Genomic DNA, 19755 nt, shown 5'->3' on the forward strand with positions numbered 1-19755 from the left:
AAACAAAAGCAAAATAAGTCCAAGTTGCGATCCCCGTGTCAGTTTCGGCCCGATGACTGCCTCGCTGGGCCCCTTTCTCGTCGGACGTGTGTTACCGAGTTTTCGGAATGGGTTTCGGAACGCAGTGAACAGTGGCCATTTGCCAAAACAGTGACGAAGTTGGCTTTAATGAAAGCAAAGTTACCTGTGTACAGTTTCTCCTTTGTTATAATGTTAATCTGAACCCCCGTTTATATCCAATTCAGCCCGATGTTGGACTTAAATTTTTATTTATGTAGTTTTTACGCCGCAATAGATAAGTTCCTCCAGGGAAGCATTTCGTGGATACCGAAGAAAGCTTCAAACAAGTTTGAAGCTTTCGAGGCCGTATTCATGGAACTATGAACCTGGACTCGTTGACTTTAACTTTGTCACAAATAAGTTATTTGGTTATAAATTTAACGAAAAAAAATTATACGGCCTCCGTCAAGGAGATCTCGAAGGTGAGTTTTATCTTCACCCTTTACATATCCTCTCATTACGACGGTTGCCATATTTGAATTTATTTCTACTATTATTCTCTCGGGATTTTTTCACTTTAAACAAGTTTAAAAGCACTCAAAACAAGGTAACAAAACCTTTCCAGATGCTTTACGCTGTAGAGCAAGCTTTAATTACACCTCTGATGAGTAATAAAGAAAATTGACCAACAGCTTCAATTATCAACAACACTAGCATTAGCAACATTTTCCCCAAAGAAGGATTGTAAATTTAATCATATTTTTTACAAAAAATGTTCGAAAGGAAGCTTATCGTACAGCCTTTTACTTTTTCCTGACGCTTTTCCTCTGAGCTCGGCCCCCTCTCCCATTGCGCGGCGAATCCTTTTATCATTTTTACTTCGTATTTAATTTATTCCCAGACAACAAGAATTTCCATTCTTGTGTTTGTTTATTTTGTAGTTTAATAACATTTGCCGGATCGGGCAGTCAAGGCCGTATCCGACTCCCTGAACATTCTGCCCATGTGCCCTAAGAAAAATAAACCTGCCGTTTCTGAGGAGTTGACTCAGTAAATTCTCACGTCGCCGTTATATAACCGTCTAAAATTCTTGTTTTAACTCTGCTTTAATGCGCGAGGTAAAAATCGCATTTCCTTTGGTCAATAACGAAAACTCGTTTTCCCACATTGATTTCAACACCAGGTTGATTTTTCTCTCTCTCTTTTCCTGTAGAGGTATTGATGCCTCAGAAGAAAGATGGATTTATGAAGGTTTCATGTCGTAAAAATTGTGTGAAGAGATTTAAGAAAATATTTAGGGATGGAAGAAAATATTAAGTTGTGATGAAACTTTATCGTCCTGTCTTCTCCTATCTTCTCCCCCCCCTACCTCCTACACTCACTTTTCCCATTCCTCTCTTTTCACTATTTCTCACATTTTCTCGCTACTCTGTCATCACAAACTTGTATGCATTCTTTTTCTTCCACTGTCACACACTCTCTCACACACACACACACACACACACACACACACACACACACACACACACACACACACACACATACAGAGAGAGGAGAGAGTGTGGGTGTAAGAAAGAGAGTGAATGATTTGTGTATGAGAGTGAGAGAGGTTGAAGAGAGAACTTTCTCTCTTCACTCTCTCCTTCTCCACACCATCTCCTCTCTTACACTCACGCTCACTCGCTAACTCTCTCACTCACACTCACTCTTTCTTTCTCTATCTCTCTTTCATTCTCATTTTCACTCACTTGATATCCTCACTCCCTCTGTCTACCTTTCTTTCTGCACATACACATTAACTCTCCTTGCCTCCACTGTCTTTCTCTCTTTATCCTCATTATCTTCTCTTTTTCACTCTTTATCACTTCACTCTCTCTTTATCTCTTTACTCTCACTTTCTCTCCTCTCTCTCTCTCTCTCTCTCTCTCTCTCTCTCTCTCTCTCTCTCTCTCTCTCTCTCCACACTATCTTCACTCATATATTATCTCTCCCCTTGCCTTCATTCACATTCTCTCTTCTTTCTGTCTCTATCCTCTTTCTCTCTCTCTCTCTCTCTCTCTCTCTCTCTCTCTCTCTCTCTCTCTCTCTCTCCACACTATCTTCACTCATATATTATCTCTCCCCTTGCCTTCATTCACATTCTCTCTTCTTTCTGTCTCTATCCTCTCTCTCTCTCTCTCTCTCTCTCTCTCTCTCTCTCTCTCTCCCCCTTCTCTCTCTGCACTATCACATTACCTCTCCTTGCCTCCGCTCTCTCTCGCTCTTTATTTTTTTACTCTCTCTTTCTCTCTTCACTCTCTCTTTATGCTTTCTTTCTATCTTTTCTCTCTCTATTTCCTCTCTCTCTCTCTCTCTCTCTCTCTCTCTCTCTCTCTCTCGTTTTCTCTCTTCCTTCACACTCTTTGCCCTCAATCATCTTTTCTCATTCATTCTCTTCTGGACGGGACAGTGCTTCCTTCACACCAATCGCCTAGTTAATCAACTGAGTCCATCTTAGAAAAATTGTCATTGCAAGTTTTAATGTTGAACGTTCAATGAAGAACTTTGTTCCCACGATTATTGAACATGAAGCGTGAAAAGTATTGGGACTATATTAAAAGGAATGAACCTTGGAGGGAATTTGTGACTAAGGGTCCATTCCAGATTTTGTAACAACGGGTGAACCCATATTTTACTTTGGGTTTCCTCCATTTTTGCTTCTTTTCTTGCAGAACTTGTTCCTCCGGTTCTAACAGCATACTGGCCTTTGTTGTTTCCATAATTTGCCGGGATTGAAGCCAGGCAAGAAAAAATTTTGCATGACTGGAAACTAGTTAGACCCAACCGGGAAAAATTGAATCAATCCGCCTTTTCTGTGAGAGGCCATACTCTCAATATCTCTTTACTCTCTTTCTTTTACTCCTATCGAGTACATTCCTAATTTGATTACAAAATAAAGAATATTTTAATAATGGAAAATAAGAATTAAGATAGAAAATAAAAAGAAGGAAGTGACTATGAAAAGTAACTGAAATACTATTTAATTTTGTTTATGTTTTATTCTTACCCTTAACGTTGATCAAATTAACATACATTGCAAAGGGTTTGTTGACAAGGCAACATTGGATTAACCCTATTAGAGGATTAGTCTGTTTATTATTTTTTCACAACAAATTGATCTACTTGACAATACTTTGTCAAACGCTTTTTCATGCTGGAACCTGCTTTTGTGATTTTTTTAAACACTTGTATTTGTAAATAAACATTTTCTTCTTATTCTTGTAAATCAGTCTATTGCAATTTGTTTTTGATTTGTCTGGAGTGATTTAATCATGTTAACATGGACAATTGCAAACCTCTGATTTGTAATTTGTTGTAAAATGTTTGTACTGGTCTTATAAAATTAGCCAATGGAATAATATAATTAATATCATTACTTAGTTAAATTTTGTTTAATCGAATCTGCGTGATATTCAGATATATCTTACAAATATATATTTTTTTCATTTACTTTAAAAAAAATAAGTTTTGTAAAACAAGTACTATAACATTTAAAGAATCTCTATTTATCTAAAATTATTTATTTTTTTGGTCACATTCGTTTAGTATGAGCTTTAGTTAGTATCGTCAGTTTTATATTAAAATATTAGAGATAATAATGTAGACTTAATGTTTCATTTTCTAATAATACCTGTTTATGATGTAATTCTCCTATTTTATATTTAGTGTTAAAGTTTTCATAATATAAGTCTTATTCATTAAAACAAAATTGTTATAGTTGGTACGTGAATACGGCTTCGAAGCAGATAGACATTACCTTCGTAGTCTCTTCTGTTATTTTGAAGTAGGAGTCACATACAAAGAGTCTCCTCAACTGCAGCTGTTGTCGGAAGAGTGTACTGCACTTCTGTCAAAGCCGGCGTTTGTCTCGAGCATTTGTTTTGCATTCGAGAAGTTGATCGAAACTAAAGTATGTAATCGTGCTTTTTCAGCTTATCAATATTCAGATATCGATTAATTGACATTGTTGTTTTATCTAGGGACCAAAAACTACTCAACTTCTTCCACAGTTTAGCAAAGCAGTCAAATTGAGCCCGATTCAAGAAGTGGTGTTTGGAATAGCACTGCTTTATTCTCACAATACGGAAGTGGCTAGCCAAGCTACTCAGTTCTTGAAAATCAAATTACCTGAGTTAATTAGGTCATATATAAATTCAGGTAACTTTTTAATTATTTTTTTACATTAATTTTAATGAATGCATTAATAAGTGTAAAAATATACTTTTATATCAAGAGAAATGCAAATTAGTAAATTGTATTTGAAGTATTTTATCATGACGATTAAAGATTATTAGGGGGCGTCGGTGTTTATAATGGTTTAGCATTGACACATCGCTCATAATTGTAAGGTCCCAGGTTCGAATCCAGCGGCCCTGAATTTTAACCAGACACATTTACAAATGGGCTTTTTTAAAAAACACCAGTTACCCCGACTGTTCATAGAACCCCATAGTTGAAAAAAATTAAATCAATTAATTATTAAAATTAAAATCAATTAATTAAAAAATTAAATCTTTAAAAAAAAAATTAAAAAAAAATGAAAATTCAAGAACAAGACAAAACTTATCAGAACAACATATGTATTTAATTTTTAATTAGTTGTAAAAAATCATCATTGTGATATGAAATTAGCATTATTATTTGATAATTGGAAAGTTCTTTACATGCAAATCTAGTCTTTAAAAATAATACTTTATCAAATTTGACAGGTTTGTTGTTTCTCCTTATACATAAATAATTTATTTTCAGATTCGAACAATTGTAGTGTTTCTGAGGGTGGTCTTAGTGATACATCGCCTGAAGTATTGCATATCATTCTCAGCGAAATACACAAATTAAATTCATTAGAATTATTTGGTTAGTCTTTTTTTTTTTTTTTTCTTCATCCTTTTAGCAGCGGATGCATTTTATTGTTATTTTGCTTTATAGGCCTCACTGCAGAAACAAAAGAGGCATTTTTGCACAACTTGAGACGAGACTTTCCGCGAGATCTTGTTCCTATTGTTCTCGCACCGTTGTTGTATTCTGACAATTCAGAACTTTCTATGGAAAAACTTCTCAACGATTCAAACAACATGTCTCACAATATGGTTTGTTTAATTCGAATGGTTAAAAATTGACATTTCTCAAAACGCTATGCTGATCATATTTGGTTGTTATTTCAGGTTGATAGCAGTGTAGATGATGTTGTTGGGGAATTAGGTTTGACGTTCACAAATAGTGTAGAAGGATGCAGGGGACACATCGCTCAGCTAGCAGGAAGGGAATTGAAAGCTTCGGATATGGCTCATGTTCTTATAATGATGCTCAAATCACGAGCAGTCGAGTTCTGGCTAGAGAGCGAAGCGGCAAAAGAAAAGTCGAATGACCCATTGCACATCCCTTCTCCTTGGAGTATAGATAACCTGATTAAAGCTTCTAAAGAATTGGTCATTATTTACCCTCTTTGTATCATAATTATTTACATATTATCAGTGTAATTTAACAATTTAAAAAATTTTAGAATCCAAAATTGAATTGGGCTGATGTGTTTCTTGAACTGGATCACCCAGAATTTATAGTCAAAAACAGGCACAGTTTGTATTTAATTATTCATTCGATCAGAAGTGGGATTCAGAGTCAACAGTCATACATTCCACATAGTGAAAGGTTTCCAGTAGATCATATTTACAGAACCTGGAAGAACCCACCAGCCCAGGTAGGATTAAAGTCCTCTTTAAATGATAATTTTTAGTTAGGCTGAATTAATAGAATAATAAAAAAATAATAATTTCAGCTTTCTTTGCTGCAACAAATTCTAAAAAATCCGGATATCTTCTGTCTGGCGGATTATCCATTCCACTCCATCCCTGTCGAGATTTTGAAAACTCCACCAGAAACAGAAAATAAAGAAGTCACCAACTGGTAATAAAATTAATAGTTGTTTATATACTCATATTAGTACTAATCCCAAACCGTGGATTAAAAATATTTCCAATATTAGACATTGGTGTATAAATTCTATTGTTTTTTAATTTTAGGAGATCCTTGAGTCTGCTTGAAACTGTTCTGAATTTAGCAGAGAGAGGTGGCTTGTTCCCGGATGTTCAGGATCTGCTGAAAGTTCCTGCTCAATTATGCCCGGATGTACTGGCGCTTGGACTACTGCAAGTCCCGCTTCAAATGTCAAATTTCCGTCTTGAAATACTCGGAAGTATTATGCCGATTTTTTTAGGAAACCATCCTAACTCCGGCATTATTTTGCACCAAGCTTGGCACACAAGTGTGAGTGTGATTAATAAATATAATCTTAGATTTCTTTTATTGTTTTAATAATGTTATTTATTTATTTATTTTTAAATAGCAATTTTGTATAAAACAAACGATTATGCATGCAATGGCAGACTGGTACTTACGAGGGGATAGCGACCAGTCACGTCTATCAAGGATTTTAGATGTAGCTCAAGATCTCAAAGCACTATCCTTGTTGTTGAACGCCCAGTCTTATCCTTTTGTAATTGACTTAGCCTGTCTTGCATCAAGAAGAGGTTATCTTAAATTGGAAAAGTGGCTAACTGATAAAATAAGAGAACACGATGAACCTTTTATAACAGAACTATTAAAGTTTTTGCAGGTATGTTTTTTTTTTTTTTTTTAAGTAAAATTAAAATTTATGAAATTAATTTCTGTTTTATTTCCTACAGAAACGAGTCCCTCATATTTCAGGAATGGGAAAAGAAGAAAGCATTTCCAAATCACAGTTACCCCATGAAACTTTAAGTACAATTATTCTCAGCTTGCAGACTTGTGTTGGGTAATTTTTTATTTTTAAAATAATTTTTGTTACTTTTTTTTTTTTTAATTTAATTTTCAATTTAGAAATGTTTCACAAGACTTGTCTGAAGCAATACATAATGCAGTTGCTACTTGCGGTGTAGTTGTAAACAAATCTCGTCAAGCCCCACCTGGAGTCTTGCGTCCCCACAGGGGCCTTGAACCTTTTTCTCAGTCATCTGTTTATTCTAGTCAAGTCGACTCTCTCAATAGTGGTCTGGCTGGAATGTCACTAGCGACTACATCGACTGCTTTCACTCTTCCCGCAGGTAATTACAAACGGCGGCCGATTTCTTTTTCGATTACTGAAGTGTTTTAGACATGCAAATGAAAATTGTTTAGCTTTAGGACAACTTGTTTCAAATCCCGGTTCGCCTTCTCGGCTGATGGCAGCCTCTCAGTCACCTGCCTTTCCGATAATGCCACTTGGAGCACCTGGCCCATCTTTAGTGCCCCAAGTGGGAGTTAATGTGCCAGCAACTATGGCACGTCTTCAACTTGCCCAACAGCAACAACCTTTAGAAAAAACGAAAATTTGTAAGTTTTATTAGTAACAAGTGCAGTGCTATTCATTTTGCCAAACAACCTCTCTAATTAAATGAACTGCAATAATACCTAATTAATTTTTTAAAAGAGAAATTTTAAATGTTTTTATAAAATATTTATTAACTAGACAATAGTGTTTAACGACAAGTAAATTAATTTTGACCTCAATAGTTAATCTTATGATTCTTCCTTCTTGAAGGTGGGATAATAGGTCATCTCAAAAAACCACAACCAGTTTTTATCCACAACGTTTAGGATTTATTTTAATCCTTCCTCAGGTGAGTTAACGCAATGGTTAAAAAAAGTGGTCATCAGTCATTAATATTTTATAACAATTTATTTAAAAAAAGAGCCAGTGTGGTACTTATTCAGACTAGAAACAAACGTTTTAATATTTTGCGTCAGGTTCAAAATATTAAAACGTTTGTTTCTAGTCTGAATAAGTACCACACTGGCTCTTTTTTAAAATAAATTGTTATAAAATATTAATGACTGACGACCACTTGAGGAAGGATTAAAATAAATCCGAAATGTTGTGGATAAAAACTGGTTGTGGTTTTTTTGAGATGACCTATTATCCCACCTTCAAGAAGGAAGAATCATAAGAAAAAGTAAATTAATGGAAGATAACATTTTTGTAATTAATTTTTTTTTTTTTTACAAATAACATTTTTAACATGTGATCTCAGTTTTAGAAAGACTTAAGTCATAAGTATAAAGAGTTAGCTATAAAAAATATTGTATTTACCTAATACTTTAACAAATTTAATAAATCACTGAATTAATTAAACATACTGAGGATAAAAATGTAAACAATTCATATGGGAATTTAAAAAAATAAATAAAAACATATGTCTGTTTCTTTTTTGTTTGAATCTTATGCCATCACAATTGTTCAGTTTTATTTAAATTTTTATTAAACAAAAAAAAATAATAAAAAGTAGACAATTTTTACTGTTTATGGAGCTTAAAGTGTTCACCGAATTGCCAGATACGCGCAAGTTTGTTTTCGTTAATGTTTCGAGTCTTCTGTCTTTTTATTGTCTCGAAAGACAGTTTATCTCATAATAAGACGTGATATCATTCTGAATGTAATAATGGGCCGAGAGGATTTTTCCTGGAAGAATGTTACTTAATGTTTGTAAAACAGAATCGAAGACAGAATAATTTGTTACATTTATTTCTGTAAGTTCGTTAGACACGTTCGTAAAGGGGATTTCTTGTTAGACATTGAACAAGTTATCCCACAATTGAGAAGAAAAAGGAGTTAGTTGGTATGTGTAAGGCTTCTTACTTTTAGTACAATTATTTCTTGTAATTAAAATAAATAAAATTATTACCCAAAACACTGCACAATCTTTAAAATTTTATAAGAGGTTTATTGTTAAAAAAATCTTTTAATTCATTTTTGATAGTTACTTTTGGCATACAGTTTATTGCAGTTCAAGTGGTGGCATGATGAAAGCACTTCAGTTTCCATTAAGAAAATACCATTGATTTTCAGCTAATGTATCAACTAACTTGTTTCGTGATATGACTTTCCCAGTTCCAAAAGATATAGAGGATGAGGCAAATAGTTACTTTCAAAGGATTTACAATCATCCGCCACATCCTACAATATCAATTGATGACGTTCTTGATATGCTCAAAAAATTTATGGACTCGCCAAAACAACGTGAAAGAGTAAGTATGATTTTATATGGCTTAACGCGTTGTTTTTAATTTAAACTAACCGTTTTTTTTTTTTAGGATGTTTTTTACTGTATGCTTCGGAATCTTTTTGAAGAATATAAATTTTTCCCTCAATACCCTGACAAAGAACTTTTTGTTACTGCCCAGCTTTTTGGAGGGATTATTGAAAGAGGGCTTGTCTCGTAAGTAGCTAAACGCTTGTATGTTGAACTTATAGTTTGCAATTTTAAATTTTTGTTGCAGAGATTACAGAGAACTTGGTATGGCTCTTCGATATGTCTTGGATGCCTTGAAAAAACCTCTAGACAGTAAAATGTTCTATTTTGGAATTGCGGCTCTAGATAGATTTAAATCTAGATTAAAAGATTATCACAATTACTGCGAATATATAATGAGCATACCACATTTTTCTCGTTTCCCTTCACATTTAATAGAGGTAAAAATTGTGTCTATTTATTTATGTTTTAATGTGAAGTTTATTTTTAATGGTTTTGCTTCTAGTACTTGGAATACGGCCTACAATCCGAAGAACCGCCAAATCGTCCACAAGGACCAATTCTACCAGGTGGAACGTCTGTTGTGACCACTGCTTACAACACATTAGCCCAGACAACAGTAACGACAACTACGACTGTCGCTACAAAAGTGAGCACAACATCTGTCATTTCATCACGGGTAAGTTAACAATTGTCAACTTGTAATGTAATCTAGAATTGTTCGACTAATGTGAAATATGTAATTTGTAGCCTTCTATTGCAAATGCCACGAACATAGATACACTCTTGGTAGCTACAGAGAAAGAAGACAAAATGGTAACACCTCCTGAATCATTGCAAGATAAAGTTGCATTTATATTTAATAATCTCAGTCAGTTAAACTTGCAAACCAAGGTACAGTATTGTAATATTTGGTGTTTGATTTTCGCTACAACAATATTTTTACCCCCGCAGTGTGACGAATTGAGAGAAATAGTGAGCGAGGAATATTACGCATGGATGGCACAATATTTGGTTATGAAGAGAGCTAGTATTGAATTGAATTTTCACATCCTCTACTCTAATTTTCTTGATGTACTTAAAATACCAGAGTTAAATGTATTAGTTCTACAAGAGACATTTAGAAATATACGGGTAAATATAGCAGTAAAATTTAAATTTTATGTGTTTATATAAACGATAATTTTCACTTTTTCTTTTTTCCCCTCCAGGTTTTGTTGAGATCAGATAAAGGCACTGCTAATTTTTCGGATCGGTCATTGCTGAAAAATTTGGGACACTGGCTTGGGATGTTGACTCTTGGGAGGAATAAACCTATTCTTCACGATGATTTAGACCTAAAATCTCTTCTTGTTGAAGCATACAGCAAAGGGCAGCAAGAATTGTTGTATGTTGTCCCATTTGTTGCAAAAGTCCTTGAATCTTGTTCTAAAAGTCAAGTAAGTACGCTTTGGGCTTGTTTTAAAAAATATTTTACACAATTTTTTTTGAACAATTTGCTTGTAAATAGGTCTTTAAACCTCCAAATCCTTGGACTATGGCAATAATGAATGTGTTAGCTGAACTTCATCAAGAAGCAGACCTAAAACTTAACTTAAAATTTGAAATTGAAGTTTTGTGTAAAAATTTGTCATTGGATGTTTCGGTAAGATGAAAATTATATTCAAATTGATTTAATTGTATTTTTTTATTTTACTAAGAAATATTTTATTAATAGGAACTACACCCAAAAATTTATTTGAAAGATCCAGAAAATTTGAAAAATCTTGAACATCAACTTTCACCTCCCAAATCAAAAGTGGAAGTGCAGAGCACCACACCATTGCCCCCGTCTCAAACTCCCACTCAGCAGGCTACTCACAACGGTAAGATATGCATGATATGCCTTTCCTTTGTACTTGAAATAATAAAGTAAATAAACCCAGCATTCCTTTGAGTTTCATTTATCTTGAAACAAATAGTAAAATTAGGTTACACTTGTAAATTTAGCTCTCATTATATATGAGTTTTCATATAAAATAAATGTAGAACAGCATTTTAGTCAATCTACATAAGCACATGTAGTTAAAAAATACAGCCAAGAATTTACTTTATTAATTTGAACAATATTTATTCTTTCGAATATTAAAGGAATCAGCAAAAATTTATTGCGAGATTCTCAATCTAGTTTGGTTGTTTCTGTTCATTTTTGTCTCTCTACACTTGCTGGTTTGTTAGTCAGACGCCTTTTAGCTTTTCACTGTATTAGTGTGTATAAAAAAACAAACAAAGAAGATCAACAGACAAAACTAAACAGAAATGACTAAGCTACAAACATAATTATAATTTACATTGCCTTTTTATTGGCATGATTTAAAGTGCAGATTAATAAACAAATAAATAAATAAATAAAATCTTTACAATGTTATAAAAAATGGGAGACGAGTGTTGCATTATAAAACAATCCATAAAGCATTAATATAATTTTTTTAATAAAATTGTTGTGCAAGCCATATTTTAAGGATTTCAAGTTTTCAACTGATAGTAAGTTAGTGTGTAATTTAAATTTAAATAAAGACACTGCCTCAAAAGTTAGAAAATGAATTTTACCTTATTTTAAACTACTTCTTTAATAAAACATACGGAATGAATAATATGAAAATGAAATTAAATCTTGGATGAAATAATTTTTTTTCTTTGGTAAGATAAATTATTAAAGGTCAATTAAGAAAAGAAAGTAGTGTAGCACACTGGTGTTTATGATATTGACAAAATTAATTATCAGTTTTGTCTTCAGCAAATGAAGAGACTCCAACCAGGCTTGCAAACAATACACCAACGTTGACTCCGATCAATCCACCGGAACCAAGGTTTAATTATTTATCTATCAATGTCACAAACATCGGCAATTTGGCTCCACATATTATAATTAATACACAGGTATTGGTCATGTATAATTAAATCGTGAACGTATGTGTTATTAAATGTTGATTTATAATTTTAGATGCCACTGCTTCAATCTCACCCACAGTTGAAACAATACATTAGACCTGCTCTTGAGCGAGCTGTCCAAGAGTGGATTCATCCTGTCGTTGACCGAGCGGTTAAAATTGCAGTAACTACGACAGAGCAGATTGTTAAAAAAGTAATTTAATCTTTTTTTTTAATGCCAAATTTTAATGTTTAATTCGGTTTGATTCTTTGCAGGATTTTGCCCTAGAGCCAGAAGAATCCAGAATGAGAGCTGCCGCACATCACATGGTCAGAAATTTAGCAGCAGGAATGGCTATGATAACATGCCGCGACCAACTTCTGGTTTCTATTAGTAACAATCTTAAAGCAAATTTTCTAAGTGCTCTCCATGTAAGTTTCAAATTAGCTTTTATTGTTTAAATGTAAAGACTGGATTTTCATACAATAAATACATGCAAAACATCCAACAAAGACCTAAAAAAGAATAAAGTAAAAAACACGTTGCTTATGATGTGAAAAACATTTTTTAACACATTTGGTGTGGCCTAGTAATTCAGTTCCCCCCTCCTGGATGGTAAAAATTTCTTAGAAACATTATGCATCATGACCAACATCAAGTTAATGTTTGAAAAGAAAAAAAACTCGCTTTTCTTTTTAAAAAAATATTGCCTTTGTACTTGGTTGGGTGCTCTGTGGTGGTAGTTGGTGGTATTACCACTTTTGAACGTAAGAACTTGATGAAACTTGAATTTAAGGGGTATTATTATTATTATTTATTTTTTTTAAACATGGTTTTGCTTTGTTCCCAAGCTGTAGAAAGTCTAAGAAATGAGAAGTTAGAAATACGCTAATGTTGGAAAAGAACGAATCAGCAGATGCTGAACATAAAACCATTTTTTGGAAAATTCTAGGCATTAGAGATTGAAAACTTTGACGAAGCATATTATAAAAAAAATATTTTACCCGTTTGTTTATGCAATAGTGTTAACCTATAAAAGTTATGCATTTTCACATTATTTTCATGCATTAAAAAATAAACAAAAAGATGGGAAAAAATGCAATTTTGTACAGTGACACCAAAACGTCCAATTTTGTATAAAATAAACAAAATAAGGGTACTGTCAAAAGAAAGTTCTTCAAGATTCAAATGTCTGTCTTGGTGTCATTGAAAACTGAGTTAGCAATGAAAGATGCAATTGCATGGGAATCTGGTCTTTACTTGTATGTATGCATATAACTGTTTAAATCGTTTTTGTTTGTTGTTGAAAGAATGCAACCGAACAACAAAAAAGTCTAATAGAACAGGCTGCCTCTTTGTTTGCACAAGAAAATATGGAATTAGCTTGCTGCTTCATCCAGAAGACTGCAATGGAAAAGGCTGTCCCTGAGATGGATAAACTTCTTTTACCTGTAAATATCGTTTTCAAGTATTTGTTAAACGACTTAAAAATTTCGATTTATTTTATTTGTCATATAAAATAGGAATATGAACGGCGAAAAATAGCTAGAACTGAAGGTAGAAGGTACTGTGATTCAAGTGTTCTTACATATCAAGCTGAACGTATGCCAGAACACCTGCGGCTCAAAGTGGGTGGTGTAACACCTCAGCAGACTGCTGTTTATGAGGACTTGGCTAGGAACATTCCTGGATTCCAACCGTTAACAGAGAGAGACACTGCGATATTTATCCCCAAGCCAGTTGTAAGTATAATTTTTTTTTCTTTCTTCTTGCTTCCATTTATATTCATGATTGTTTTCCTGTTAACTTTAACATTGATTATTATGAGAAAGTGTTGTGGTAAAAATTTCAACTAGCTAGATCAATGAATGATTGGATTAATTAACTTAATCTCAAATATTGTACAAGACTAGGCTATTTTATGCAATTTTACATTCATTCATATGTAAATCAGTAAAACCTTCATACAATATTTAATTATTCTCAAATGTTAAATCATTCTTTTATTGTTTATTTTATTTATTTTTTAATAACAAATTTCATAGATATTTTGTTGTGAATTATTCTAACAGTACTATTTATTCCGCTCAAGTTAATTTTCAATATTTTTAATAATGAATTTCTTTCAATATAAATTGTTTAAAAGTGAGGTTTTGTAAATATGAAAATAAATTCCCAGAGTTGGCTTTTGTCCCATTTATATTAATATAACTTAATAAGTTTTTTAGTTTATTATGTCGTTAGCAGTCAGTGTTTAGTGAAATTTATCACTTTTCATCAATTATCTTCAAAATTAAGGTTTTATTGTGCAAATATTAAGCCAATTTAAAGTTAATGCAATTGGATTAAACTAAAAACTGCTTTATCTCTTACTAGCAACTACCTTATTGTTATTGGCCGGAAAAAAGCCAATTAATTGTCTGCTCCTCTCAATTTCATTTAAAAAATTTGTATTTCTTGTTTTTCTTATTCCGACGTAACCTTTTCATTTTTTTCTTCTGATATTTAATAATCAGCTGTGTCGTTTCATTTAAAGCTTGGTATTTGTGTAGAAATTAGCAGCTGATTTGAAGGATTAATAGTAAGACCGGTTTAATAAACAAAAAATCCACTTTAGTCTATTCATTTTGAGGAATAGGATTATTCCTTTTAGCATTAAATTTTAATATTCAATAACCCTTCAACAAACTTCTAATGGAAAAAACTTTAGAAGTAAGTTTTATTTTCAAATTATTAATTGTAGATAATTTTTTTAAAAATTTGATCCCTTTCTGTAGTTTATTCGTAACACGAAGATAATATTAAAAGTACATAAATTTAGCCTATATTGGATTGAACAATAAAAAACAAATAAAATTAAATTTAGATTTTTATATTGAGTTGTTTTAATATTTAAAAACTAAGTTTTGAACTCAAAACGTAAATTCAATCATCAGGAATTTTTCCCGAATTTGTATTAAAAGTAAATGGTTGAAATTTGGCAACAATGCACTAGATTCCGAAGAATGTGATATTGGGCGGATGGGGGGATTGCGTATATAATTTTTTTTGTAATTATTTTTAAAAAATATAAATGTAAACAAATTTTCTCTCACTTTTCTAAAAAGGATGCATTGTTTTTAGCCAATGTATTTGAACAAGAAAGTATTGCAAATTCTGTAAAAATTCAAACTAAAAGTGATGCATAATGTTAAATACAAAATTAAACTGGCCACTGGAGAAGACGCACAAGAAAGACAGGACCATACACTAACATTGCGAAATCTGTGCTGTAAAAAGTTACTCAATAAACAGTTAAATATTGCATTTTGTTTCTTGTTAGTACAGATTTTTAATTTATAACGTTTAGTCTATTGCAGAACAACAATTCTCTGCCAGAGGGAAAATAATATTCTGAAATTATACATTTTGTATTTGGCTTTAGATTTTTTCTCTCACTTGTTCATCTATATTTGCACAATGCTTTCTCATAATATGATATAATACAGAAGGCCATGCAATCTTTGGTGAGTTTTCAAAGCTTTAGTATATATTCATATATAAATATTAAATGCTCCCTGTAATTATTTAATAAAACTATTTAAATTTTCATTTTTTTCTTGGTAAATTTTACACAACGATAAAAATAGATTGTTTTAACTTAATTGGTTGATAACAACAGACAACTTGGCATGAGAACTCATGAAAAGCTTGATAATTTGGAACTAAATTTAAAAAAAAATTAAGGTTAAATTTAATCCAACTCTGAAATTGTCCTAGAGCAAATTATTTTATAATAATTTATAATTAATTGCAAATAGGTACGATGTAATTTTTGTCAGGGTTGTGAATCAGAAATCTGGTAGGCTGGAGGTAGATAAAAGATTTATTTGTGGAAATTTAACCTTTATGTGCGTACCCCCGGCAAGCACTATTTTCCCTAGGTTGGCAATAATAGCCTTTCCGAAGAGGCATTTCCTCTGGATAATGCTTCGCAGACACATAGGACATGTTCCAATGTCAGCATGTTTCAGTTCTGTTTTCCAGTTTTAGTTTTATTTATTTGTTAAATGTTATTGAATGAGTTTTTGATGAATTTTGTTTTGTACATGGTGAATTCAGTGGTTATTTCTTTCTCTATACATTTGTTCAGTTTTGCTTTTAGTATTTTTAAAAGCAATCTGAACCAAAGGGTAAAGCGCTACCCTTTTTTTTCTATTTTGTCAACCTGTAGCTTAGTCAGGGAAGCCTAAAGCCTCCAGTACTGCTTGACAGTCCGAGTCTGCATTTTTTAATCCTTTTTTAAGATTGCTTTTGCAAAGTTCTATTGCATGGGCCTCAAATTTAAATAATATATGGTGTGGACCTTGTCGTTAGGTCAAAATTTGAGCAGTTGACTTCTGCCATCATGTTCCATTTTAGATCTATCCATACAGACTGAAAATACACGTTATAAATTATAATTGACATTTTCTATATAATTTGTGTATGTGCATTCGATATTGAAATAAATGGACATGCTAGGATAGTAACAATTATTTTACTATATATTGAAATATTAAATATTTAAAAAATAAATATTGATGTGCAAGGTGATATATCTTGGTCGAACCTACAAATAATTTTATTGTATATTTTTGACTCTTCTGGTTGTTGACATTTTATATTCAGGAACTAGACAACTATCAAACTCATTTTCTTTTTATTGATACCAATTTCAAGGGGCATCAGGCTCAGTTCCCCTCCCATTCTCCCTTAAGAAACCAAAGAAATATACAAATAATTCTACAACAACAACAACAAATAAGTCTTAACCGACTGCCTATTTTTGCTGTGTCGGCCTATATTGAATTTTAGTTGTCCTTTCTTAATTAATTATATTTGGATAAAAAGTTTGAGAATGGGTCACATTTGATTAGATTTATTCACAAAAGCATATTTCAGCATTTTGCGATCTTCCGGGTGTCTCAGACAGGTGGCCAAATAATGAAATGTTTCTGGCAGTCGAACACAGCTATGATCGGTTACGATCAAATTACAGGTTAATCGCCCTGTAGATGATGGAGAGAGAAATCTCAAAAAAATTATTTGAAAAAATAAAGCAACCTCTTTATTTTGCTTTTCATAAATAACAAACTTTTAGACATTGTGATTACTATTTTTTTCCATGTATTTTAGTTTTTGTCCTTTCTTAATGAATTATATTTGGATAAAAAGTTTATATAGGTCACATTTCATTAGATTTATTCGCAAAGGAAATTTCTCACTTTTTATTATTCTTAAACAGATTTGTAATCAAATTTTTATTTAACAAACTTAATTTGATATCAGGATTCTATGACGATCGTGCCTTCTTTTCCCAGTGCAATTCCTCAAATGGTAAATTTAATATTTTGTAATTAGTTTTAGTGCTTTTATCTGTTATACCAAGCATGTAAAAGTGAATAAAATACTATTCGATTGATCTAATATCCTGTCTTCTGATAATTTTAGGCCTACAGTACTGGGGGAGATGAACTGGACAGCATTTTTGATAAACTGACTACCGAATTGGACCATTATGTTCAAACTGTTCTTGGAAACCACACATTACCTGCTGTGCACAACATCTTAGATCTACTTGTTCTGACTAGGAGAAACCGAGAAGATCTGTACGCAATGAGTCTTGTGCAGAAGGTATTGTTATATATAAAAAAAAATTATTATACGTTAAAGTAAAATTATTATTATCCATTTAGACTGTTGAAAATTTGTTGGAACTGTCTACCACATCTCTTGACTCAGAGTTCATTCTTAGACATAGAGAGTTGTACCTAAGAATTCTTAAAACTTTACAAGATCCTCGAGCTTACGGAGTCCAGTGGACTAATAAGCAAGTCACTAGGTAATTTTAAGTTTTACAAAACCATCTTATTTTAATATAGTTGAATTGTTGAAAGTTTTTACATTACTGTTTGTCTTCAAGGGCTTACCTAGATTGTCGTGAGGAAATAAAATACAATTTAGACTGTCTAGATGTACTTCTGAGGAACCAATTCATTAATCTGCTCCAGTTGGATTTACATCTTGCACACGCGATGGATAATGGACAGAATTACGTAGCGATCAATTTTGCTGTCCAAGTTATTCAGTTCTACCTTGTTGATGACAGAAACAGCTTATCATTTGTGACAGACCAAGATTTTTTTAACACTAGTGAAGTTCTTGTCAGAATTGCTACGCATTCTCGTCAACCTCCAGAAGGGTACTTATTCAATTGATTAACAATTGTTTATATAAATTTTAATTCCGCTTTTTTTTCCAGCCTTGTTGCGCTTATTGAACTACTAAGAGCAACTCACGATCCAGCTCTCATTGTTGACAGTAGGACTCATGCAAGTGCACATATTCTCTCAGGCCTTACTCAAGGAAAAGTATGCTCAGCTTTCATTATAACAAATAAGTAATATTAAATTTTTAATTAAAATTATTTGTGCGTTTAAAGGCAAGGGATTATGACGATCCTCCTGGATTGGCCGAAAAGACAGAATTTCTTTTAAGGGAATGGGTCTCGATTTACAATTCAGCAGCAGGTGCAAAAGACCCTAACAAATCATTTTCCATTTTTGTCTCTCAGGTAATTTTATATACATTTATATACTCATGAGGGTGGTTTTTCAGATATGCTTTTTATTCAAATTTCTGTTTCGTTTCAGATGAATTATCATGGAATTCTTAAAACTGATGACTTAATCACACGATTCTTCAGATTGAGTACTCAGATGGTAGTCGAACTTTGTTATAGATTCCTTCCCGACGTATCGGGTGCTTCTGCGACATCTTCACGAAACAAAATGTTCCACACTGTCGACGCGTACGTCAAATTGATTTCTTTGCTTGTCAAACATTCTGGCGATGCTACCAACACGGCCACAAAAGTCAATTTGTTGAACAAAGTTCTCGGCATTATTGCTGGAGTTCTTCAACAGGATCATGAAACACATCAGACGGAATTTCAACAGTTGCCCTATCAGAGAATTTTCATCATGCTCTTCCTTGAATTAAACGCTCATGAATCTATTCTTGAAGCCATTAACTTCCAGGTAATTTTTTATGACAAACGTGTATTAGATGCTTAAGTATTTTTTTGACTTAATTGGTTTGTTTTTCATTTCATCACATGCAGAAGTATAAATTTTATTAATAGAAATCCTTATAAATTGAAAAACTCACTTTACTAGATTACATATGTTGTGCTAAGATTTTTATGTTTCAGGCAAATTTTGAAACAATTTTAATTCTTTACTTTGCCTGAGACTTTTATGTTATAAACAATGTTCAGTTGGGTCATTTAATTTACTAAAAGGGCATAGTGAGATCAGAGGATGAAAAATCAGCTCATCTGGGCATAATGATTTAATGTCTTTTTGAAACTACCTATTGTTGTTTTGTTCAAACTTGTTCCTGGCCAAACTACTAACCTTTTTATTGGTATTTGAATTACCAGATTATATGAACCCTCGAGGTGACGGTGTTTTTGGGGTTTAATTTGAAAAAAGTTTAAGTTATTAATTAACCTTTACTGATGATTGATGAGCACCGTGTCAATGCCTACACCGTTGTGGCCACGGATGCCCCACACTTTAGCAAAGATTGCTAAAAGAAAGAACCAAATTAGTTCCACGGAAAATTAAAGAAATGGGTATCTCACGGGGAAATTAAAAGATTCAAGTTATCGAGTTTTTCAACTAATCAAATTTTGAGGTATTGAACCGAATAATCCATTCGCTGTGTCTTATT

The 19755-nt window shown here is 32.6% G+C and overlaps 1 protein-coding gene and 1 long non-coding RNA gene across 11 annotated transcripts in view; one reads left to right on the forward strand and one right to left on the reverse strand.

Moving 5' to 3' along the window:
* Positions 1–19755, forward strand: part of LOC106668229 (CCR4-NOT transcription complex subunit 1) — a 27575-nt gene continuing 7820 nt past the window's right edge. For 4 of the 10 annotated variants that reach the window (XR_001340728.1, XM_014396759.2, XM_014396762.2 and 1 more), the window contains exons 1-34: positions 1–482; positions 3758–3949; positions 4020–4197; positions 4789–4896; positions 4969–5129; positions 5205–5468; positions 5543–5737; positions 5816–5943; positions 6060–6303; positions 6383–6652; positions 6723–6832; positions 6898–7121; positions 7195–7389; positions 8903–9081; positions 9148–9272; positions 9334–9526; positions 9592–9765; positions 9837–9980; positions 10041–10220; positions 10298–10525; positions 10597–10731; positions 10804–10951; positions 11851–12005; positions 12070–12210; positions 12273–12428; positions 13308–13448; positions 13521–13739; positions 17308–17355; positions 17470–17652; positions 17715–17860; positions 17942–18220; positions 18281–18389; positions 18461–18592; positions 18672–19058. Coding sequence is in view for 9 of the 10 variants with exons in the window: in XM_014396759.2 (XP_014252245.1) it covers positions 381–482; positions 3758–3949; positions 4020–4197; positions 4789–4896; positions 4969–5129; positions 5205–5468; positions 5543–5737; positions 5816–5943; positions 6060–6303; positions 6383–6652; positions 6723–6832; positions 6898–7121; positions 7195–7389; positions 8903–9081; positions 9148–9272; positions 9334–9526; positions 9592–9765; positions 9837–9980; positions 10041–10220; positions 10298–10525; positions 10597–10731; positions 10804–10951; positions 11851–12005; positions 12070–12210; positions 12273–12428; positions 13308–13448; positions 13521–13739; positions 17308–17355; positions 17470–17652; positions 17715–17860; positions 17942–18220; positions 18281–18389; positions 18461–18592; positions 18672–19058 (5973 nt within the window). In the remaining variant the exon portion in view is untranslated. The remainder of the gene's footprint in view (positions 483–3757; positions 3950–4019; positions 4198–4788; positions 4897–4968; positions 5130–5204; positions 5469–5542; positions 5738–5815; positions 5944–6059; positions 6304–6382; positions 6653–6722; positions 6833–6897; positions 7122–7194; positions 7390–8902; positions 9082–9147; positions 9273–9333; positions 9527–9591; positions 9766–9836; positions 9981–10040; positions 10221–10297; positions 10526–10596; positions 10732–10803; positions 10952–11850; positions 12006–12069; positions 12211–12272; positions 12429–13307; positions 13449–13520; positions 13740–17307; positions 17356–17469; positions 17653–17714; positions 17861–17941; positions 18221–18280; positions 18390–18460; positions 18593–18671; positions 19059–19755) is intronic. The other 6 variants (XM_014396761.2, XM_014396763.2, XM_014396760.2 and 3 more) reach the window with 6 other exon arrangements.
* On the reverse strand, positions 7035–8219 carry LOC112126152. Its single transcript, XR_002909801.1, has 2 exons — positions 8147–8219; positions 7035–7368 (listed from the first exon to the last, which is right to left on the reverse strand). It is a non-coding gene; the product is annotated as an uncharacterized LOC112126152 (long non-coding RNA).

Source organism: Cimex lectularius, unplaced genomic scaffold (genome assembly GCF_000648675.2).
Source record: "Cimex lectularius strain Harlan isolate CLEC.00 unplaced genomic scaffold, Clec_2.1 scaffold71, whole genome shotgun sequence".
NCBI lineage: Eukaryota > Metazoa > Arthropoda > Insecta > Hemiptera > Cimicidae > Cimex > Cimex lectularius.